The 25,345-nt window shown below is 33.4% G+C and overlaps 1 protein-coding gene across 1 annotated transcript in view; it reads left to right on the forward strand.

The window, feature by feature from the left end:
* Positions 1 to 25,345, forward strand: part of NELL2 (neural EGFL like 2) — a 166,902-nt gene that overhangs the window by 20,212 nt on the left and 121,345 nt on the right. The window contains exons 3-7 of the mRNA XM_020973673.2: positions 1,953 to 2,103; positions 22,023 to 22,196; positions 22,290 to 22,386; positions 24,707 to 24,779; positions 24,944 to 25,026. Coding sequence (XP_020829332.1) covers positions 1,953 to 2,103; positions 22,023 to 22,196; positions 22,290 to 22,386; positions 24,707 to 24,779; positions 24,944 to 25,026 — 578 coding nt within the window. The remainder of the gene's footprint in view (positions 1 to 1,952; positions 2,104 to 22,022; positions 22,197 to 22,289; positions 22,387 to 24,706; positions 24,780 to 24,943; positions 25,027 to 25,345) is intronic.

Below are 25,345 nucleotides of genomic sequence, written 5' to 3' on the forward strand. Positions count from 1 at the left end.
GTACTATATAAATGCTTATTCCATTCCCTTCATCATGCATTAATTGATTTATTAACATATTACTGATTGGTTTGTATAAAAGATTATGTGAATGATAAAAATCACATGCATAAGATTGACACCATGAAGCTTTCGGAAAAATCAAATGACTCATTTAATCCTGCATGTGATTTTAAAAAAAATTAGACAGTGTAGTAAATTTATAAGTTGTATATTTAAACTATGTTAATCATCTTTAAACAATGCTTTTTCACTCACATGTTTTTATCATTTGATAAAAACCTTCAAAGTAAATTAGAAGCACAGACTCATGACTAAAGATCCTCAGATTCAAAATCTGGCAAATAATGAATAGGGGTAGTTAGGGGTATACAAGGTGCACAATACAAATAGCAGAGCAGAGATGAGTGATATATAATAGAAGGAATGTGGTATGTAAATGATGAGATCTGAGACCTAACTTGAGTTTCACTCCTAACTTGCCATATGGTTTTACATAAATCATCCAACTTCTCTTTCATTCTATTTACCTTTGACTAAAAATGGACACAGGTATGATCACTATTTACCTAATAGTATAATAGGACAAAATATGGTGAGAATTTAAGGTGGCTCTTACTATTATTATACATTTCTGAGTGATTGAAGTAGGCTTTCAATTGTTTATGAACGTATGTGTTTTTTTTCTTTTTGAGATTTTGCTTATGACTTTGATTTATTGTCTTTGTTATTCTGGGGAATGAATATTTCTTGACTATGGAAAGAAGAGGTAGCTAGGCAGTTCAGTGGAAAGGGCCTAGAGTTAGGAAGACATAAGTGCATATCTGGTCTCAGACACTTACTAGCTATGTGACCCTAGGCAAGTCACTTACCTCTGTTTGCCTTAATTCACTGGAGAAGAAACTAGAAGAGCATTTCAGTATCTTTGCCAAGAAAACCCCATAGAGAGAAATGGCATGCTATGGAGAGTCAGACACAACTGAACTGAGCAACAACATAAAAAAGAGAACTTTACAGTGATTAGAAAATCTCCTTTTCACTCAGGTTTACACTTAGGAAAAAAAGGAAGAGTTGAATACTCCAAGTAACTGCCTCCAAATGTATGTCAGCTTTCCTTATATGTATGTGAGGCTTTCCTTATACCCAAATATTACTATGTGGAGAATTTTCTTCATGGATAGGGGATAGCCAAGACTAATCCTCCCTCCTTTGTATCTCCCAAACTCCCAATATAGCTCTATTACTCTTCCTGGGTGTTTCATCATTGATCTTTGCATTCTAAGGCTGTGTGAATATTGGACAAGATTTTGTGTCTCCTTTTTAAAACTTTCTTGGCCAAAAGATTATGCTTCTACCTATGATCATTCACATCAAGATAGGGGAAGGAAATATATATTGAAATGCATATACTCTATTCAACAAATGAAAGATACTTTTATCTTTATATTTCATAAGCATCAAGCATATGCTGGGTAGTTGTTTTTTTTTTAAATCAGAAACACCAAAGGATGAGAATGACTAATTTAGTAATCTTGAATTTTGTTTAAAGCAAGCCTTCCAGCTCAAGGAATCAATGTACAAAGTAGAATTGTTTTAAATCCAGTTTTTGAATTGAAAACATCGAGGTAGACATCAAGAACACATGCCAATAATAAAAGAGGACTGCAGGATCAAAATTTTGACATGAGTCAAAATATTTTGTCTTGGAGCTGTTCAGGTAGACCTTGTTGCTCTTGAAAATGAGATATAATATAATGGACTAGCTTTTAATTAGACATTTTAATGTTCATTGTTCTTTGAGCCCTCTCATCTAGTTACAAATATTTGTTTACACAATCACTATCCTATTGTGTATAAATCATTATTCAGAAAAATTTTTAAAAACTTGTTGGGTGCTAATATAAAGACAAATTTTAGCCTATAATTAGTATTTTTTTTTGCTTTATTTTTAGATACTTCAAGGAGTGTAAAAGCATCCATTGCTACTGCTGAACAATTTTTTCAGAAGTTACGAAATGAGCATGAGTTCACTATTTTGGTGACCTTAAAACAAATACAGTTAAATTCAGGTGTTATCCTATCTATTCATCATTTAGATAAAAGGTAAGTGTGGATACCTCTTTTTCCTCCATTTTCACTATATGCTGTTATGTTATTGAGTACATTGAATAGAAATAAACTAAAGCAAGATACAAAATATTGAAGCTTGTTGAATGGTAACCCACGTACTGCATGCTTGCTAATATACAAATAACTTTTTAAATGGAAAAGCTGTTATTTTTTCTGTACTTTAAGTTTCCTTTTAAAAATGTTACATTTTTAGTTCTGAATTCTCTCCTTCCTTCTCACCCTACCCCCACCTACTGAGAAGGCAAGAAATATGATATGCAATATAATTTACAAAAGCAAATAAACATAATACCCTTAAGATAAGACTCAGTATTTGAGGATAAGAATTCATTATTTGGTAAAAATTGTTGGGAAAATTAGAAAGCAGTATGGCAGAAACTGGGTATAGATCAGTATCTTACATCTTTTACCAAGATAAGCTCAAAATGGATATATGGCCTAGATAAAAAAATATTACAAGAAAATTAGAAGAACATGGAACATATTACTTATCGGACTTATGGATAGGTGAACAATTTATAAATAAACAAGAGATAGAAAACAAAGTTAGGTATAAAATGGATTATTTTGATTACATTAAATTAAAAAGTTTTGTACAAATAAAACAAATGTAGCCAAGATCATAAGGAAAGCAGAAAATTGGTGTGTTTGTGTGTGTGTAGAATTTTATAGACAGTTTATCAGATAAAGGTCTCATATCTCAAATATATAAAGAACTTTGTCTAATCTATAGGAATACAAGTCATTCCCCAGATATTGTTGTTTGTTCTTTGTTCTCCAAGAGGACCATGGCATCCAGAAGGTGATGCCATGACTTGCAAGTGAATTGGATTTAAGTGAGGGAGGGCTGTGCGAAGTCACCAGTTTCACTTCTCCTCTGGAGCCATCTGGGTCCAGTTGCAAGATATAGATCAGGATGACTAGAAATGTTCCCCAATTCCACAACTGATAGATAGTCAAAGGATATGAACAGGTAGTGTTCCAATGAAGAAATCAAAACAATTTATAGTCATACAAAAAATGCTCTAAATCATCATTGATTAAAGAAATACCAATTAAGACAACCTTGAGGTATCATTTTACACCTATCAGATTGACTAAAATGATTGATGGGGAAAGAGACATATGTTGGAGGGGATGTGGAAAAATTGGGACACTAATTCAAAGAGTTATTAAACTACCTATATATACCCTTTCACCCTGCAATACCACTACTTGGTCTATTTCCAAAGATGATTAGAGAAAAAAGTAAAAGAATCTATATGTTCGAAAATGTTTATAGCAGCTCTCTTTGTAGTGGCAAAGAACTGGAAATTGCAGGGATTGGAGATTGGCTGAATAAATTGTGGTGTATATAATTGTGATGGAATACTACTGTGCTTTAAGAAATGATGAGCTCAATGATCTTAGAAAAACATGGAAAGACACAAAATAATGAAGAATGAAATGAGTAGAACCAAGAGAATATTGTGCACAGTAACTACAATATTGTTTTGAGAATGAATTTGAGTGAATAAGTTATTTTGACTACTATAAATACCCATTGCGGTCAGTTTCTTTTTTGTCATTTGCTCATATTTTCCAACTTACTTCTTGACTTTGGACTTTATATTACAATTAAGTTCTACTCACTTTCTGGGATAGAGGGATGGCTAGCTTGCAATTCTATGGCTAAATTTGGGAGCTATAGATTTTTAGTGCTTTAAAGGTGGTATGATCTGAGGGGAGTTCTATTCATCATTCTTCTGGTCTGTGCTATGGTCTTTACCTAGGTAAGGCCTCTATTCCCTCATGACTAAAGGCTTTGCCTGCTTCTTTCTGTCCTGGAACTTTGACTCAGAATTGGGTAATGGATAAAGGAGCTGCCAAATGGGGCCTAATCATGCTCTTAATGCTAGCACAGGGACTCTCTGTAATATTTTTCCTATCTCCTAGCACTCTTAGTGCTGCCACTGTGGCTCGTGCTGCTCACCTCTTCAAGTCCCATAGCTGGTGGTACTTCCTCCATGCTCATTTCTGAATTACTTCCACCCCAGTGTCCACTAGCAAGATGTCTTGGGCTGGAAAAATCAGATTTTGTAACTTTTTTTGTTATCTCGTTCAGACTTTGATTTGAGGTGTTTTTTAAAAAGCTGTTTATTTGGTTGCATTGAGAGAGCTCAACAGAAATGTTTAATTCCTCCCACCAAATTTCTAAGAGAACATGGAAAATCACAGCTTCCTGTGCAAATTCATTAACTTTTGAATTCTACATAGATCTTAAAGTTAGGTAGATTTCCTTGTTTATGTATATAAAACCATAAAAATGTGTGTATGTACCACACTCCCCTCTTCCTTACGCTGCAGGCTACTTACTTTTGCCAACTCTCAGATGCATTGGTGAGGCACATCTTCAAATCAGTGGTTGCTACTCACTTCGGACTTCTAAGGATAACTCCGAGGGACTCAGGTTTCTCTAACTGCTACTCACAAACCCCATCAGTGTCATTCCCATTTCACTTTACACCATAATCAGACAACATATAGAGTACTGTTTATAATTCTGGATGCATTCTTCCACGCCTGGAAAGTAATACTTCCTCATCTTAAACTCACTGAGTCCCTCTTTTTCAAGATATAACTCAAGAACCATCTTATATGCAGAACCTTTCCTAATCCCTTCAGCTACTAATTCCTTTCCTACCTAACTGCTATGTGTTTATTATGCATATAGTTACTTTGTAATACATGTAATCTATGTACATGCTGTCTTTCCTTATGTAAGCTCCTTGAGACTAGGGATCTTTTGTATCTTTTACATCAAAACCTTGAACAGTGCCTAAAAACAATGGGTGCTTAGCAAATATTTCTTGATTGGTTTGAGGTGTTTTTTAAAAAACATTTAGTGGATTGGATTGGGAGAGTTCACCAAGTTTCTAAAGGATTATGGAAAATCACAGTTTATCTCTTAGATAAAAAGTCCAAGAGAAATATTTTCTGGCTTAATACAGACGTTTCTAGGATTTGGAACCCAGTTATATCTCTTTTTCATAATCTGACCTCGTGATTTTACTGTTTAGCAGACCAAAGTTCAATTTGTGATTTTCCATGTATCTGAGCAGACATTCTGAAGGGCTATGCCATTTATGACCACTTTCTTTTTTGTGGAAATTTATTTTCATTTTGGAGTTCAAACAGACTCTTCACTTAATCTTTTCTAAACTGAACATTTCTGCTCTCTCTTTTACCCCTGTTTTACATGAAGAAATGGCTTTTCTCCTTGCTAACTCCTCTATGTGCACAAATGATTCCATTCCTTCTTGTCTTCTCTGGTAGGTTGCCCCCTCTATCATCCCTCCTCTCTCACTACTTTTTGATTTTTCACTATATGCTTACTGCTTCCCTATTGCCTGAAACCAGAATACCTTCATCCTCAAAAACCCTTTCCTTCTGCAGCTAACCTTCTTGAGATCATCTGCAATAAGTGTCTCCCTTTCCTTTCTTCTAACTCATGTTAACTCTACGATCTGGCTTCTGATCTCATCATTCAACCAAAATGGCTCTCTCCAAAGTTAACAATTATGTCTTAATTGTAAAATAAAATCTAGTAGCCTTTCTCAATCCTCCTCCTTCTCTGCCACCTTTGACACTTTTAATCACTCTCTTCTCCTTAGTACTCTCTTCTCTCTAGGTTTCCATGACATCATTCTTTTCTGATTCTCATGATCACTAACTATGAGTCCCCTAAGGCTCTGTCTTGGGCCCTCTTCTCCTTCTATACCATTTTGATTGATGATCTCATCAGTTCCCAAGGACTTAATTTTTATATCTGCAGATGATTCTCAATTCTACTTGGTTAGTCCTTACCATTCTCCCAACCTGCATTCTCACACCTCCAAATAACTATTAGACATCTTAAACTGGATATCTTGTAGATATATTAAATTTAACATATCACAAACTAAACTCATTATCTCCCTTCTTCCTAACTTGCTTATTAATGTTGAGTATACTACCATCCTCCCAGTCACTCCGACTTACAACCTGGCTTTTATCTTTGAATGCTTACTCTCTCATCACCTGCCCCCATATCTAATCAAGTCCTATCATATTTGCCTTCATAACATCTTTTCTGTCCTTTGACAGTGCAACCACTCTGCTAAATGCCTTTATCATCTCATGTCTAGACTATTGCAATAGCTTACTGGTTGGTGTCCCTCCTTCCAATCTCTCCACACTCCAATCCAACCTCCACTCAGGTATCAAATTTATCTTTCTAAAATGCAGATTTAACCAAATCACTATCTCTTCCCACCTATTCAGTAAGCTCCAGTGACTCCCTATTAACTCTAGGATTACATATAAAATTCTTTTTTAAAGGGTTTTCAAAACCCTTTATAACTTTCCTCTCTAACTTTCTATTCTACCTTACTCTTTCCACATCCTCCAGTATTCTGTTCCATTCATATTCCAAAATTTGTTTAGCCATTCCCCAATAGGAAGAGACTCAATCTTCTGTTTTTGACTACCACTAAAAGAGGTGCTATAGTTTTATATATATTGAGATCCCTTTTTCCTTTCTTTGATTTCTTTGGTGTATAGGCCTAAAAATGATATACCTGCAACAAAGAGTGTAAATAGTTTGGTAACTTTCTGTGCATAGTTCTAAATTGATTTCTAGAAAAGCTCCCAGTTCACAGTTCAACCAACCATACCCCAGTGTACCTTGTGTATACCTAATCTGTTCCACTGATCAGCATCTTTAAAAAAATGTAGCAAATTACTTTAACTGTACTGCCAATTTGAGATTTGATGCTGATAGATCTTTCTTACCACTTTTCCTTTTCAATTACCCTTGAGAATCTTGACCTTTTGTTTCTTTGTATAAATTGTATCATTATATATCTAGGACCATAAGATATTATTTTTGGAATCATACTGGTAGGGCACTAAATAAGTAAATTAAACCTCATGAGCATTTAATGTTTCTCCAATTATGTAGCTTTGCCTTTATTTCTGCAGGTAGTCACTAAGTAAATATTGGCAGATATGCTCACAATTATTTTATATTTCTGATATTTTGAAAGGAATTTTTCTTCCTATCTCTTTTGGCTGAGTTTTCTTTGGACTTGGGGTTTTCTAAGTACATCATCATATCATTAGCAACAAGTGATAATATTGCTTCCTCTTTTCCCATATATGTTCCTTCAGTTTATTTTTTAAAATCTTTTTGCCATAGCTAGCATTTCTAGCACTATATCAGATAGTAGTGCTGATCTTATTGGAAAGTCCCCTAAATCTTTCCCATTCTGTATTTGTTAAATTCTATTTAATCTATTAAGGAAAAATTCATTTGTTTTTATGATTTCAAGAGTTTTTAATTTAAAAAGTTGTTTTGTCAAAAGTCTATTCAGCACTTATTGATATAATTGTATGATTTTATTTATGTAGTATTAATATAGTTTATTATATTTTGGTTTTCCTTTATTGAACCGGCTCTATATTTCTAGTGTAAACTCAAGATAGTCATAACAATAAGTTAGAGTTCCCTAACTCAGTAACAAAACAGGAATTATAAAATTAAAGAAAAATTAAAAACAAAAGATTACTGAACTGATTAATAAGACTAATCTGCTTTCAAAAACAAATAACCAATTTGATTTTTAAAAAGAGAGAAGAAAACCAATTGTTCATATGAAAAATAAAAATAAAAAAGAACTTACAATTGAAGAAATAAATGAAATTATTAGAAGCTACTTCACAGAATTATATGTGAACAAATATGATATTTAGAAGAAATAGATGAATACTTTGAAAAATATAAAATAATTGGATTAGCAAAATAAAAAATAGACTAGTCAAATTAAAAAAAAAATGAACAAACCATAAATGAATTCCTAAAGAAGGAAAAAATGTATGAGCCTGGGGAACTAGGAGGGTGGTGGTATCTCAACAGTAATAGGGAAATTGGGAAGAAGGAAGAGTTTTGGGAAAGGATAAAAAGTTAAGGTTTGGACATGTTGAATTTAAGATGGTTACAGGACATTTACTTCAATTTTTCCAGTAGGCATTTGGAGATGTAAAAGTGAAGGACAACATAGTGGTTAAGGTTGAACAAGTTGATCTCAGAATAATCTGCATAATTAGTTGAATACATGAGAGCTCATGAGATCACCAAGTGAAATACTAGAGAGGGAGAAGAGGACACGTCAGAGCTCTGTTGGATAGCCACAGTTAGAGGATGCAACCTGGATAAAGATCCAGCAAAAAAGACAAGAGAAGGAACAGTCAGATAGGTAAGAGAACCAGGAGAGAGTAGTATCACAATATATTCAGGGAAGAGAGTATCAATGAGAAAAAGGTGTTTGAAAGTATCAAAGACTGGAGAGAGGTCAAGAAGGAAGAGGAATGATAAAAGATTTGACAATTAAAAGATTGTTAGTAACTTTAAGAGAGAAGTTTTGGTTTAATGATCAGGTTGGAAGTCAGTGGATGGATAGTTAAGCAGAGTGTGAGAGGAAAGTACCACTTTCTCAAGGAGTTTAGTCAGAAAAGGAAGCAAAGATATCAGATGATATCATAGATGAATGGGGCAACTGAAGTTATTTTGTCCAACTCCCTAAAGTATCCTTTTAGTAATTTGTTGCTTACAGCATATGCCTGTAAAATCAGTTTGGGTAATATTACAATGCTTGTAATATTGGCGTGGCTCAAAATGAGCTCTGAATAACCTTTCAAAATTTAAATTATCTATTTCTTTATGAAGTATTTTATCATTGTTTCTGTACAAGTTTTGATTATATCTTGGTAGAGTACCTCCAAGATATTTTGTGGATTTTAAAATTATTTTAAGTAGTATTTCCCTTTTATTATTTTCTCCCACATTTTGTTATTTTATATATAGAAATACTGAGAGGTTTTGTGGATTTATTTTGTATTTGACTACTTTACTGATGCTCTTGATGGTCTCAATTAGTTTCTATACTGATTCCCTGTAGTTTTCTAAGTAAATACTTTTCTCCAAAGAATTGGATTAGTTTTATCTCATTTTTGCCTATCTTTATCCTTTCTTTTATCTTCTTATTGTTACTAGCATTTCTAGAACTATGTCAAATAATAGCTGGGAAAGGTGGCACCTTTGCTTTATTCCAGTATTTACTAGGAAAGATTCTAGTGCATTTCCATTAGTGATAATGTTAGCTTTGGGTTTGTACTTCTATGTCTGTTTTGCAGGTTGTTTTGTTTTTGCTTTTAGCATGGAAAAGTGATGTACTAACTTTGTCAAAAACTTTTATGCATATTTAGATATAATTAAGTAGCCTGACTTTTTTGTTTTTAATACGATTACATACATTATTTTGTGATTACATGTATCCTTTTCCTAATGTTAAATGATTCTTGCCTCCTTGAAAAAAACTCGTAACTTGATAGATCATAGAAAATAGCTTTTTGATTGTTTGTTTTCATTACATTGCTGTGGTCTTTTTGCCAGTATTTTATTAAAATTTTTACACTTAAACTCATTATTGATACTGTTATGGAATTATCTTCGTTTACCCTTTCCCAATAAGGATTATGTATGTGTTACATAAAGGTTGTTTGACAGAATGTTTTATTTTGAAATTTTTGAGGCTTTTGCTCTTTAATGTAAGTTTAATGTGGGCTTCCCAGCTCTACTAGTAGTTCAGGTCCCCAGAGGATAAATCCACAATTTCTCTCCAGTTCTTTTTTTTTGTGAGCCTCCACTGTTATGGTTATATGTTGATATCAATCAGCCACAGCTAGAATTAGATTTTAGTTAGGAATTATTTGTAAGATGGTATAATAAAAATGGTCAAAACAAAACAAAACAAACAAACAAACATTCACCCCCTCCCACCCACCACTCACCTCCTGCAAAAGTCTGGGATAAAAGTATATACAGAGTCTGGGGGAAAGTGGGCTCGAGCTTAATGTATTTACATAGCAAAGGGATAAACTCATAGCTCCAGATTATTGGAAATCCTCATACCATTTTCAATACATTCAACAAACATTTATTAAGTTATCTATTATGTGCCAGGCACTGTGTTAAATGTTGGGAATAAAAATAAGACAAAGATAGTCCCTGACTTCATAATCTAATGGAGGAAGACAATACACAATAGGAAGGTGAAAATACAGGGCCGCTAGAGAACATCCAGCAGAGGCCTGCAATGATCTGTGGAGTCCAAACCAAACAGTTGCTGATGGAAAATCATGACTTGACTGGGAAGTTCTGAGTTTTTGTTGTTGTTCAGTCTTTTTTTTCAGTCATGTTCAACTCTTTGGGACCTCATTTAGAGTTTTATTGGCAAAGATACTGGAGTGGTTTGCCATTTCCTTCTCCAGCTCATTTTATAGATGAGAAACTGAGACAAACAGGGCGAAGTGACTTGTTCAGGGATATGCAGATAATAAAAGTGTCTGAGGCCAGATCTGAATGCAGGAAGTTGAGTCTTCTGGATTCCAAGCCCAGCACTCTATCCACTATGCCACCTCGTTTATTGCTAACCCTTCCACCCTTCTAATTAGCTCAATAAAATAATTTTTTATTAATTTGATTGGTATGGCATTGAATAAGTAAATTAATTTAGATAGAATTGTCATCCTTATTATATTGACTCAATCCACTCATGGGCTATTGATAATTTTCCAATTGTTTAGATCTGACTTTATTTGTGGGGAAAGTGTTTTGTGGTTGTGTCCATATAGGTCCTGGGTTTGTCTTGGTAGGAAGACTTCCACATATTTTATGTTGTTTACAGTTATTTTAAATGGATTCTCTTTCTATTTTAAATGGATTCTCTTTCTATCTCTTGCTGCTGGGATTTGTTGGTAACATAGAATGCAGATGTTTTATGTGGATTTATTTTGTATCTTACAACTTTTCTAAAGTTGTTAATTATTTCAAGTAGCTTTTAGTTAATTCTCTAGGATGCTCTGAGTAATATCATCTGTGAAGAATGATAGTTTTGTTTCCTCCTTGCCTATTCTAATTCCTTCAATTTCTTTTTCTTCTCTTATTGCTATTGCTAACATTTCCAGTAGAATATTGAATAATAGTGGTGATAATAGGCATCCTTGTTTCACACCTGATCTTATTGGGAATGCTTCTGAGCTTATCTCCATTACAGATAATGTTTACTGCTGGTTTTAGATAACTACTACTTATCATTTTAAGGAAAACTCCATCAGTTCCTATGCTTTCTAGTGTTTTTTAATAGGAACGAGTGTTGTATTTTGTCAAAAGCTTTTTTCTGCATCTACTGAGATGCATGATTTCTATTGGTTCTGTTATTCATATGGTCAATTATGCTGATCATTTTCCTAATATTGAACCAGGCCTGCATTCCTGGAATAAATCCCACCTGATCACAGTGTATAATTTTGGTAGTATATTGCTATAATTTCCTTGCTAGTTTATTTATTTAAAAATCTTGTGTCAATATGCATTAGGAAAATTGTTCAATAGTTTTCTTTCTCTGCTTTGGCTCTTCTTGGTTTAACTATCAGCAACATATTTGTGTCATAAAAGAATTTGGTAGGACTCCTTCTTTACCTGGTTTATATAATATTGAAATTAGTTGTTCTTTAAATGTTTTATAGAATTCACTTGTAAATCCATCTGGCCCCGGAAATTTTTTCTTAGGGAGTTCCTTGATGGCTTGTTCAATTTCCTTCTTCTGAAAAGGGGTAATTTAAGTATTTTATTTCCTCTTCTGTTAATCTGGGCAATTCATGTTTTTGTAAATATTCATCCATTTCACTAAGATTGCCAAATTTATTGGCATACAATTGGGCAAAATAGCTCTTAATTATTGTTTTGATTTCCTCTTCATTGGTGGTAAATTCACTCTTTTCATTTTTGATGCTGGTAATTTGCTTTTCTTTTTATTCCACTTGCATTTTAATATTTCTATTTAGTAGTGGTATTTTCATCAGGACTGCTTGGAAATCTTCTATATCATTAAAGGTCTATTTTTTTCCCTATAAACTCGTACTAATTTTATAGAAAAAATGGACCTTTATTTGTTATAATATGAAGCCATTTTATGTAATAGAGATAAAGAAGAGACCTTTCTAACAAGAGCCATGGTAAAGTAAGGATGCCCATTATTACCATTAGTTTTTATATGGTGCTAGAAATGTTAACTATAGCAATAGGGAAAAAAAGCAAATTAAGCATAGGAAACAGTACTATCACTTTTAGCTGATAATATGATGGTTTACTTAGAGAATCCTAGAGTTAACCAAAAAATTATTAGAACAGCAACTTCAGTAAAATTGCAAAATATAAAATGAATCTACGTAAATCATTGTCATTTCTGTATATTAACAACCAAACCCAGCAGAAAATAGAAAAAAATTCCATTTAATCTAACTATAGAATGTATTAAATACTTGGGAGTCTACCTACCAAGACACATTGTAAAGACAAGCAACTTTGAAAGACTTAAGACCTCTGATCAATGCAATTACCACCCATGATTCCACAGAACTAATGATGATTGATGCTATCTACCTCCTGACAGAAGATATATGGATTAAAAATGCAGAATGAAACACACATTTTTAGACATGGACAATTTCCATGTTTTGCTTTACTATGCATATTTGATATAAATATTTTGTTTTTCTTTTTAATTAAGAGTGGGGTGGAAGAGAAAGGAAAAAATGCTTATTAAATGAAAAATAAAATTATATTCAGTTTTGCCAAACTGATTATTCTTGGTTGTAAGTTTTTATCATTTACCTTTTGGAATATTATAGTGCACAGTTCTTTATAGTGACAGCTGCCAAGTTATATGTGATCCTAACATGATATTTGGATTGCTTGCAGGATTTTTTCTTAAATTTGGAAGCACTGGCTTTTGGCCATGATTTCTGAGAGTTTTCATTTTGAGGCTACTTTTAGGAGACAGATTTTTGTATTTTCTTTGCCTTCTAGTAGATCTGAGTAATTTTTATTTAGGGTATCTTTACATGTGTTATCTAGGATTTTTTAAATGGTCATGATTTTTATTTAGTTCAATATTTCTTAAATCATCTTTCCTTTATCTGTCCTTTCTCTGTCTCCTTTTCCTTGGACAGTTCTGAACTCAAATTTGGCTCCATCCCTTGCTATGAGCCCAACAGGTACAAACAGATATTTTTGTTTGTGTTAGCAGCAGCAACCCTCTATCCCCTGCAAAGTCCCAGGTTCTGCCCTGGCCTTAACTCCTGCTGTAGCTCTAGTGGGCCTGCCTGGGAGTAGTTTTGTCTGTAATGATGTTCTGGTCCTCTTTGAGCCACTTTTCTTGCTGTGGTTTAATGGATACTGCACTGACTAGATGCTTGTGTGACTATTTCCTTTTGTAATGGTTGCTTGTGCCCTGGTTGAGCATTGTCATCTTCTGTGACTTGTGACCAGGTTGTCTGGGTATTGTACTAACTCTGTCTTCTACAGTGTGTCTGGGCAGGAGCCCAGTAGGTTTTCTGTTTATCCTGGCTTGTCTCCTCTCAGGGCCTCTCCAAGAGGATGTTCTTGATGGAGAAATATGTGACTATTTTCCTTTACTTTTTCTTAATCATTGCTTTATCTTTTTAACATTTTTACTGGTCAATTCATGAGGAATTTGTGATCCTTTAAGTTCTAATAAGCCACCATCTTTTCACAGTTCCAAAGATAGCCTGTCTATTTCAATATCTTCATTTATCCAATGAGAATAATAGGCTGATTGACTTTTAGAGATATAAAGAACTTTATTAGTTACTCTAACACCATTGTTTTATAAATAAGGAAACCATGCCTCAGAAATGAACATGATCTTTTAAATTTAAAGCTATCTTAGTTTCTAGGCAAATATATTCTTCACTATCATTATTGGATATACTCTGAACCTGATCTAGAATCTATACCTTAAGCAACAGTCCAGAAAGCTAAATCCCTTGCTTTGATATCATCCCTTAAATAAATTTTTATCACTTCATCTACCCTTGCTCCATTATTTTTTCCCTTACCAGCAGTTTTTAAAATGCCCCTTGTGTCTGTAAGGTTTTCAGTTTTTTGCTCAAGAATCCATAATCCTTATGAATTTTTTCTGAATCTTTTTTATCACGATTGTTGATTCTTACAAGTGGTGGGCAGTGGTCAGCTTCTCTGACAAATAGTTCTACCTGAAAGAATTGCTTAAATGGGTTAGCATGTAAAGTGCTTTGTAAATTCCAAAGCACTATCTGAATGTCAACTGTTATAATAAATGAGTGTCTATGCAGCAATAAGTGTCACTCATAATTCCAAATGAACTATTTCCAATTAAAAGAGATCAATGAAAGCTCCTCTGAGAATTAACTATTAACAAAGAAAAAGAGTTCCATATGAAACAGACCTAAGGAAAAAACATACCTGAGGATGAAAAAAATGGATTTGAATGAAGAGCCCAGAGATGAATGTCTCATAGCAGGACAAAGTGCAAGGCAATGGGTCAGTGCTACCATAGATTTGGAGATACACTAGGAGAAGATTGGACTGAATCTTCTCCCATAGGGCCACTACAGAAACCAGTCTGAAGACACAGGCATCTTCTTAGGTGAAGACACAATGAAAGGTGAGGCCAAAGAAGTAGAGGTTCTGTCAAAGACCAAGAAGATAAAGAATACTACCAAAGCTAATTTACGATTTTGATAAAACTATTAAAGAGATGCTTTATAAAACTCTATAATATCTTAACAGAATTTGGGCAGATGAACAAACATAAGGGGCTAAATGTTGATCAAGTGCTTACATCCTAGTAGGGTAAAAATAAGCTATTATGTTTTCAGATCTCTCTGTCTTTAAGAGGTAAGCAGGGATCCTCAAGGCCTAGAGATAGGTGGAGCTTAGAAATAGATGTGGGGGGAGCAAGTATCTCACAAACCTCATTATTCTCTGAACCAGGAAAAGGAAGGTTAAACATAGCCTACCTTAACAAAGGGTTAAAAGTCAAGTAACTGGCAGGGAAGATGAGCAAACAGAGGGAAAAAAAACTCAGACTATAGAATCTTACTTTGGTGACAAGGAAGATCAAAACATACAACCAGAAGAAGACAACAAAGTCAAAGCTCCTACATCCAAAGCCTCCAAGAAAAATATGAATTGGTCTCAGGCTATGGAACAGCTCAAAAAGGATTTTGAAAATCAAGTTAGAGAAGTAGAGGAAAAATTGGGCAGAGAAATGAGAGTGATGCAAGAAAAACATGAAAAATGAGTCAACAGCTTGCTAAGGGAGATCCAAAAAAAAAAAAACCTGGAGAAAATAGCACCTTGAAAAAAATAGACTAGACCAAATGGTAAAAGAGGTCCAAAAAGCCAATGAGGAGAAGAATGCCTTAAAAAGCAGAATTTGCCAAATGGAAAAGGAGGTCCAAAAGCTCACTAAGGAGAATAATTCCTTAAAAATTAAAATGAAGCAAAAGGAAATGAATGACTATATGAGAAATTAAGAAATTATACAACAAAACCAAAAGAATGGAAAAATAGAAGACAATGTGAAATATCTCATTGGAAAAACAATTGATCTGGAAAATAGAGGAGAGATGATTTAAAAATTATTGGATTACCTGAAAACCATGATGAAAAAAAGAGCCTAGATATCATCTTTCAAGAAATTATCAAGGAAAACTGCCCTGGTATTTCAGAACGAGAGGGCAAAATAGAAATGGAAAGAATCCACCAATCACCTCCTGAAAGAGATCCCCAAAAGAAAATTGGAGCCAAAGTCCAGAGTTCCCAGATCAAGGAGAAAATATTGCAAGCAGCCAGAAAGAAACAATTCAAGTATTGTGGAAACACAATCAGGACAATCCAAGATTTAGCAGTTTGTACATTAAGGGACCAGAGGGCTTGGAATATAATACTCCAGAGGGCAAAGGAGATAGGATTACAGCCAAGAATCACCTACCCAGCAAAACTGGGCATAATCCTTCAGGGGATAAAATGGACATTCAGTAAAATAGAGGACTTTCAAGAATTCTTGATGAAAAGAGCAGAGCTGAATAGAAAATTTGACTGTCAAATACAAGACTCAAGAGAATCATGAAGAGGTAAACAGGAAAGAGAAATTAAAACGGACTTATTAAAGTTGAACTGTTTACATTCCTACATGGAAGGATGATATTTTTAACTCATGAGACCTTTCTCATTATTATGGTAGATTGAGGGAATATATAGAGGGCACAGAGTGAGTTGAATACTAAGGGATGATATCTAAAAAAGAAAATTAAGGGGTGAGAAAGGAATGTACTGGGAGAAAGAGAAAGGGAGAGGTAGAATGGGCTAAATTATCTCACATGAAAGAAGCAAGAAAAAGCTTTTACAGTGGAGAGGAAGATGGGGGACGTGAGAAGGAATGAGAGAACTTTACTCTCATTGGATTTGGCTTAAAGAGAAACTAACATACACACCCAATTGGTTATGGAAATCTGTATTACCTTACAGGAAAGAGAACTTTACTCTCATTGGATTTGGCTTAAAGAGAGAATAACATACACACCAAATTGGTTATGGAAATCTGTATTACCTTACAGGAAAGTAGGAAAGAAGGAAATAAGAGAAGGAGAGGTGATAGGAGAGAGGGCAGATTGTGGGAGGGGGGTAATCAGAAGCAAACACTTTTGAGAAGGGACAGGGACAAAGGAGAGAATAGAATAAATGGGGCCTGGGATAGGATGGAGGGAAATATAGTTAGTCTTTTGCAACATGACTATTGTGAAAGTGTTTTGCATGACTACACATTTTTGCTTATGTCAAATTGCTTACCTTCTCAATGAAGGTGTGTGGGGAGAGAGGAGGGAAGAGAATTTGAAACTCAAAGTTTTAGAAAGAAATGTTAGAAATTGTTTCTGCATGCAACTGGGAAATATGATACACAGGTAAAGGGGTATAGAAATCTATCTTACCTTCAGAAAAATAGAAGGGGAAGAGGATGAGGGAAGGGGGAGTAATAGAAGGGAAATCAGATTGGGTGAGGAGAAATCAGAATATAGGCTGTCATGGGATGGGAGAAGGTGGGGAATGGGGAGAAAACTTGTAACTCAAAATCTTGTAAAAGTGAATGTTGAAAACAAAAAAGAAATAAATTGGGGAAAAGAAATAAATATGAAATAGGTAAGAAAAGGGAAGAGAATGGTAAAGAGAGTAGAAATGGGGAAAGACTAAATAGTCTTTCAAAAAAGTCTTACAAAACTCATAAAACTGACTGAACATGGAAAAATAGATAGCAAAAACCTTTTTTTGGGTAGCGTAATATACCCCTTTCAGATTTACAAAAATCTAACATATGGATAAACAAAAAAAAGGAGTTGAAGATTTGAATAAAATTTTGGAAAATTTGGGCCATAGTTTAGATGGTAGAGAATCTAGATAGTAGGCTTCTGTGGCTAGTGAACGAGAAACATCAATAGTTTACAAACCCTTCAGCTATCCACGGAACCTTTTACTAAAACTGACCATGTTTGTGATTATAAGTAGATGCTGAAAAGCAAGGCTACTAACCACATAATTTACTAACCACAATCGCAAAAACATAATCAAGAAGGACATTTTGAATCAAGGATTCAGACTTATATGGAGACTAATGTTAAAGAATGCATAAGTCAAAGAAAAAAATCATAGAAACAGATAATTTATGAGAAAAAATGATTAAAATGTGACAGCATACCAAACATGGGAAGAAACAAAAATAGTCTTTGGAGGAAAATTTATATTTCCAAATATGCTTGTGAACAAAAAAAGGGGGAAAAAAGAAAAGTCAGAGATCAATGAACTGGGCATGTAACAACAACAACAAAAACTATAAAAGAATGAAATCAAGGAAAAATAAGCACAATATAAAGTCTGGAAATAAAAAGGTATTAAAAATTTTAAACAAAAATCAAATAAAAACTGAGTGGCTAATTTGATTTTTTTAAAAAGAGCACAAAACTAAATTACCCCCATCAAAAATGAAACATATCACCAAAGATAAAAAGAAATAAAGGACATTAAAATGATTTTGTCAAATTACATGATGGTAAATCTGATAATATAAGTGGGTGAATACTTTCAAAAGTGTGAAATAGCCAGACTGACAGAATAAGAAATAGAGAATTTAAGCCGCCCACTCTGAGAAAAGGAAATTGAATAAGATACAAATGAATTCACAAAGAAAAAAAAAAACTTCTGACCCAATGGATTAAGAGTAAATTGATTACAAATGAATGCTATCAAATAGTTAAAGAATTATAGATCTAATATTATGTAAGTTGCTTGCAAAAATAGAGAAAAAGGCATCTTTTAAAAATGTTTATTTATTTTTAGATTTCACCATTCATTTCCATAAGATTTTGAGTTCCAAATTTTCTCCACTCTTTCCCTTCCCCTCACCCCGAGATGACATATAATTTTATATAGGCTGTACATCTACATTAATATTAAGCCTATTTTCACATTACCCATATTGTAAAGAAGAATTAGAATCAGTAGGAGAAACCAAGAGAAAGAAAAAAACAAACAAAAAAAGAAAAAAGAGAGAGAGCAAATAATATGCTTTGATCTGCATTCAGACTCCATAATTCTCTTTCTGGGTGTGGATAGCATTTTCCATCATGAGTCTTTTGGAGTTGTCTTAGATCCTTGAATTGCTAAGAAGAGACGTCTGTCAAAGTTAGTCATTGCTGCTACTATGTACAATGTTCTCCTGGTTCTGCTCAACATCAGTTCATATTCAGTCTTTCTAAGTTTTTCTGAAGTCCACCTGCTCATCATTTCTTATAGCACAATAGTATTTCATTACATTCATAAACCACAACTTGTTCGGTCATTTCCCAATTGATGGGCCTACCCTCAATTTCCAATTCTCGGCCACCACAAAAAGAGCTCCTATAAATATGTTTTTTCTGTAGGTATGGGTCCTTTTACCATTTGTATGATCTCTTTTGAGTGCAGACTTAGAAGTAGTATTGCTGGGTGAAAGCCTATGCACATTTCTATAACCTTTTAGGCATACTTCAAAATTGCTCTCCGGAATGGTTGGATCAGTTCACAGCTCCACCAACAATGCATTAGTGTTCCAATTTTCCTACATCTCCAGCATTTATAATTTTCCTGTTTTGTCATGTCAGATCATCTGAGAGGTGTGATGTGGTACCTAAGAGTTGTTTTGATTTGCATTTCTCTAATCAATAGTGATTTAGAGTATTTTTTTCATATGACCGTAGATAGCTTTAATTTCTTCATCTGTAAACTGCCTGTTCATATCCTTTGGCCACTCATCAATTGGGGAATGACTTGTATTCTTATAAATTTGACTCAGTTCTCTATATATTTTAGAAATGAGGCCCTTATTAGAAGCACTGGTTGTAAAATTTCATTCCCAGTTTTCTGCTTCCCTTCTAATCTTGGTTGCATTGGCTTTGTTTGTGCAAAAAGTTTTCAATTTAATGTAATCATAATTATCCATTTTGCATTCCATAACATTCTCTATCTCTTGTTTGGTCATAAATGCTTCTTTTCTCCATAAATTTGACAAATAAACTGTTCCTTGCTCCCCTAGTTTGCTTATAGTATCAGCCTTTATATCTAAATCATGTACCCATTTTGACTTTATCTTAGCATAGGGTGCAAGATATTGGTCTATGCCTAGTTTCTGCCATACTCTTTTGCAGTTTTCCCAGAAGTTTTTGTTAAATAGTGAGTTCTTATCCCAGAATCTGGAGTCTTTGGGTTTATCAAACAGTAGATTACTGTAGTCATTGACCACTGCATCTTGTGTACCTAACCTATTTCACTGATCCACCACTTTAAAATTAAAATAATAATTAGGAGCTATTTTGCCCAACTGTATGCCAATAAATTTGACAATATATTACTAACAAAGCCCAAGAGCCAGCGAAGGAAAGAGAAATTCTGCTTTAAGTTTCTGTAGAGGGGGGCAGATAGGTGATACAGTGGATAGAGCACTGGCCCTGAAGTCAGGAGGACCTGAGTTCAATTCTGGCCTCAGACCAAACACTTGACACTTATTAACTGTGTGGCCCTGGGCAAATCACTTAACCCCAGTTGCCTAAAATTTAAAAAAAATTTTAAAAAATAAAGTTTCTGTAGACATTATAAAATATTTGGGAGTCTACCTGTCAAAACAAAACCAGAAGCTATATAAACACAATTACAAAACACTTCTCACACAAATAAAGTCAGATAAAAATGACAATTCTACCTGAATTGATTCACTTATTCGGTGCCATACCAATCAAACTACCAAAAATTATTTTGTAGAGCTAGAAAAAAATAAAATTCATCTGGAAGAACAAAAGGTCCAGAATATCAAGGGAAATAATGAAAAGAAAGGAAAGGGAAGGTGGCTTAGCAGTGCCAGATCTTAAATTGTGCTATAAAGCAGCAATCATCAAAACTACTTGATGCTGGCTAAGCAGTTTTCAGATGAAGAAATTAAAGCTATCTATAGGCATATGAAGAAGTGCTCCAAATCACTCTTTATTACAGCAATGCCAATTAAAACAATTCTGAGGTGCCACCTCATATGTATCAAAATGACTAATATGACACAAAAATGAAAATTATAAATTTTGGAGAGGGTGTGGGACAATAGGAACTAATGCACCCTTGGTGGAGTTGTAAGTTAATCCAACCATTCTGGGGAACAATTTGGAGCTGTGTCCAAAGGGCAACCAAACTGTGATTACCTTTTGATTCAGCAATACCACTACTAGGTCTGTATCTCAAAGAGATCATAAAAAAGGAAAAAGGACTTACATATGCAAACATATTCATAGCAGCCTTTTTCAATGGTGGCAAAATACTGGAAATTGAGGGGATGCCCATCAGTTGGGGAATGGTTGAATAGGTTGTGGTATATGAATATAATGGAATACTATTGTGCAATAAGAAATGATGAACAGGCAGATTTCAGCAAAATTTGGAAAAACTTGTACGAACTGATGCGAAGCAAAATGGGCAGAACAAAGAAAACATTGTACACAGCAACATTCTGTAATGGTCAGCTATTCTGTAATGATCAATTATTAGCTCTTCTCAGCAATACAATAATCCAAGACAAGTACAAAGGAAAATGCTGTTCATATCCAGATAAAGAACTGATGGACTCTGAATGCAGATTGAAGAATACTTTTTCCACTTATTTTATTCTTTTGTGTGTTTTTTTCCCTTTTGTTCTGTTTCTTCTTTCACAACTGTGACTAATATGAAGATATGTTCTACGTGATATCATGAGTAAAACTTATATCAAATTTCCTACCATTTTAAGAAGAGGGGAGGAGAGAGAGGGAGGGAAAAATTGGAACTCAAAATCTTGTAAAAATGAATGCTAAAAGTTGTCTTGACATATAATTGGGAAGTAAAATAAAATACTATTAAAAATGAAACAATGCTGGCATGGACTACCTCTCTTCAGTATCTCAGTATTCTCTCAGAGATGAGACCATCCTCTAAATGGTCTGATACCCAAAACATTACTAAACTGGAAATACCTTTTGACACAGCAATATAATAGAGATTAAATAATTACCAGGTGTTGTTTCTAATTGGTTTTTTTTTCAGTTGTTATTTTACCTACTTAGTTAATGTTTGCTGAATTGAATTGAACCTAAATACCTTTTTGCTACCAGCTAGGCCTATTTCTCTTCTTCTGTCATGATTGGAAATAGAGAAGGACTAGAGGTTTCTCAAGTCCATATAGTAGCCCTTTAATAATTTTATTATAATTAAGTTAGGATTAGCCTCAGCATTTTCTTCTCCAAGCTACAAATCCCATTGCCTTCACCAAAAACAAATTATTCTCTTTTCCATTTATTATTATATCAAATATTTCTATTGTGATAAGGATAGTTTATAATGGAATTCTTCATTTATGCTACAGATACCTGGAACTGGAAAGCAGTGGTCATCGAAATGAAATCAGGTTGCATTACCATTCAGGCAGTAAGCAAACTCAAACAGAGGTGTTTCCTTACATTTTGGCTGATGATACATGGCACAGACTCTCCTTAGCCATTAGTGCCTCACATTTGATTTTACATGTGGATTGTAATAAGTAAGTGAAAATTGATTCTGTAGAGTAATTGGGACATTATAGAGTAAAAAATGAGAACAAGTGTGCTTAATTTTCCCATTTTATTTTATGCAGAATTTATGAAAGAGTAGTGGAAAAACCATCCATGGATTTCCCTTTAGGCACAACTTTTTGGCTAGGACAAAGGAATAATGCGCATGGATACTTTAAGGTAAGATCTCACAGAAAAAAAGTTAAATAAGTGTTTATGTAAATTCTTTCTGTATAAACAATGGAAAACACATGTACTTCTAAGAGGAGTAGATTTTCATTCATTTCAGCAATTTACTCTCCCCTTTTTTTCAAGAGGGCAATTCTCCTTTTTTTATCATTTTAAAAATTGTATTTTATTTAACTGATAAACTCTTTTCCATTGATGTGCTTAATGATAGTCATTAATTGGACTCTTACAACATAGTCAAGGAAAGAGATGACAGATAATATGGTATTCAATATGGTAAAAATGTAATTTGAATATTTTGAATATCAGCCTCACCTTCATCTTCCACATTACCTTTGATACTTCTTTTATGGTGACATTAATATTTGTACAAGGCTTTTCCTCCCTCATTACTCTTGTTCTCCTTGAAACTTAAAATGCTACATAAGAACATATATCTACAAATCCACCAAGACATGAAAGTAGTCATACATTTTCTAATGTACATTTAAAGACTCGAAATTTTAGAGTTGTCAGAGACTGACTAAATTGAGATCATCTAATCCATCAAAATTTTAAAACTATGGACCAGAGAGATTAAGTGACTTGTTTAAATTTACTCAAATACTTGTTATAAAGCAGGGACTATTGAATATTATGTGCCATATTAATAAGAATCCCAGGCAGAGTAAATGTTTTAAAGGAAAACTAATGACGAATAAAAACTTAGACTCAAACCCAAGCACTGGGAAGAAAAACAATAACAACAAATTTCATTTCTGTAATTGAGTCTATAAAAATTTATAATTATAATTTAAAGTTTTTTTGTCATTGTGATTAGATCAAATTGGGAAGATTATACAAACATACATATATGTATTGTGCATATACACACACACACACACACACACACACACATATATATACACACACATATATACATATATTCCAATGTTTCAGTGACAAATCCATAGATATTGAAAATATTTTCTTCAACATACCTTGGTGTTGTTACTGTAATTGATCTGCTGTTCTGAAATATTTTGACCATGAATTTTATTATATGCCATTAAATTTTGTATATTTCTTTATTGGAGATGATATAAATTTTACTTACCTAGTATATGTAGCATACCAAGTATACCAAGCACAAAATAAATAAAACTTGCTCATAAAAACTAATCTCAAAACATATTAGACCTTGAACTTCAAAATAACTGAACAAAAATGGCAGTATCTATTGAAAGGAAATTGGGTGTTTAAGTTTCAATAGGGTTGACCAACCTAAATGTTCAGGGAGTTGCAAATCCCAACAGTGAAAAGAAATTAATAATACTGTATCCATGAACCAAAAATTTGAGGCACACTGTATCTGACAATTGATAAGGCTAGTGAGAAATAACCAAATTGCTGAATCAAAGGGAAAAATGGATTGTATCTAATGGGATAATAAATTTTAAATTACTTTAGCCTTTGCTTTTAGAAGTCCAGTAAGTAAATGTATTTGCTTTGATAACTAAGGATTAATATAAATTTTGCCTGTAAGTTTGTGATGAAATGATCTGTGTAAAACATTTAATTTCATGCTAAACCTCCTAGCCTCTGAAATCTTGTCAAAATACCTCTTTGCAGCTGGGTAATGGACCTCCTATTCTTTTGGAATTGAGAAATGCTTGAAAATGAGAATTAAAACAAAGAGCAAAATGAAAAAAAGTAAAATACATAAACATAGTATTTATAATTCAATTTTTCTTTTTTTGTTTCTATGACAAACATATCATTTTATATCCCCAAAATAACATTGTTCTGTACAAAGAGAAAAATATGATTATATGTGAAGTTACAAATCTCTATTATATTATGTTATATATCTATTATATGTTTGCCTTTAAAATATATGTAATGTAGTCCTAATTTTTTTTTTCTGATTTAGCTCTTTTAAAATTTTTGTCTGCTTCAGAGCCTTTGAAACCAGAAAAGCCTTTCAGAGTGCTCTTTAACAGGTCATTTTCAAGTTTTATTGTCAAACTAAACTTTTTCAAGTTTTACTGACAAACTAAAAACAACATTCCCAAACATATAGCTATTGCCACTTAATTACAATATTATATTTAATTGTAAGACTTTAAAAATACTGTTGATGAGAATGTAAGTGTTTATTATGCTTGATTTTTCTTCTTTATATGTGGCTAATTGTAGAAATGATGTATTCAGAGAAGTTATTTTCTCAGGTAGTCTTTTCTCAGTATGTATTCTATGAAGAACCTTGATATACACAATTTGCCAGATAAAATCATATATACGTATATATTTCATATTTTTTCATTCCCAGGGAATAATGCAAGATGTGCAATTACTTGTCATGCCCCAGGGATTTATTACTCAGTGTCCAGATCTTAATCGCAGTAAGTGTATTAATTCTTGAACTCTGTAATGAAAGGTATGCTTCTTGCTTTATTTTGTCCTGAAATCATCTTTAAAACTGCTCCCACATATTAGGGTCAGCACAGACACCCAGACTGAATTTCTTGTAAACAGAATTTGATAATTGTAGTGTTTGTAATTCCAGCATGTCCAACTTGTAATGACTTCCATGGGCTTGTGCAGAAAATAATGGAGCTGCAAGACATTTTGGCCAAAACATCAGCTAAGGTAACACTTTTTCATAAATAAAGATTGGGATTTAGAAAATCCTTGGGGTTCATTTGAGTTTCATTTGTAACCTTTGGTATTCCCACAAAGAGCTTTCTTTAGAAGGAGACAGATTCTAAATGCTTACTTAAAGAAAACCTCATAAAAATTCAGATTCTAGCCATCTGATAAAGATGCTTCAATAAAACTCAAATTAAGCAGATTATTTGGTTATATACTACTTCTGAAATAGAATTCAAAATAACAAATATTAAGATTTTCCTTAAAAAAGGGTTTCTCTGAAGAATATTTATTCTAGAATTTTATAATTGAAAAGGCC

The sequence above is a fragment of the Phascolarctos cinereus genome, unplaced genomic scaffold (genome assembly GCF_003287225.1).
Source record: "Phascolarctos cinereus isolate Bilbo 61053 unplaced genomic scaffold, phaCin_HiC Scaffold_1;HRSCAF=81, whole genome shotgun sequence".
NCBI classification, from domain to species: Eukaryota; Metazoa; Chordata; class Mammalia; order Diprotodontia; family Phascolarctidae; genus Phascolarctos; species Phascolarctos cinereus.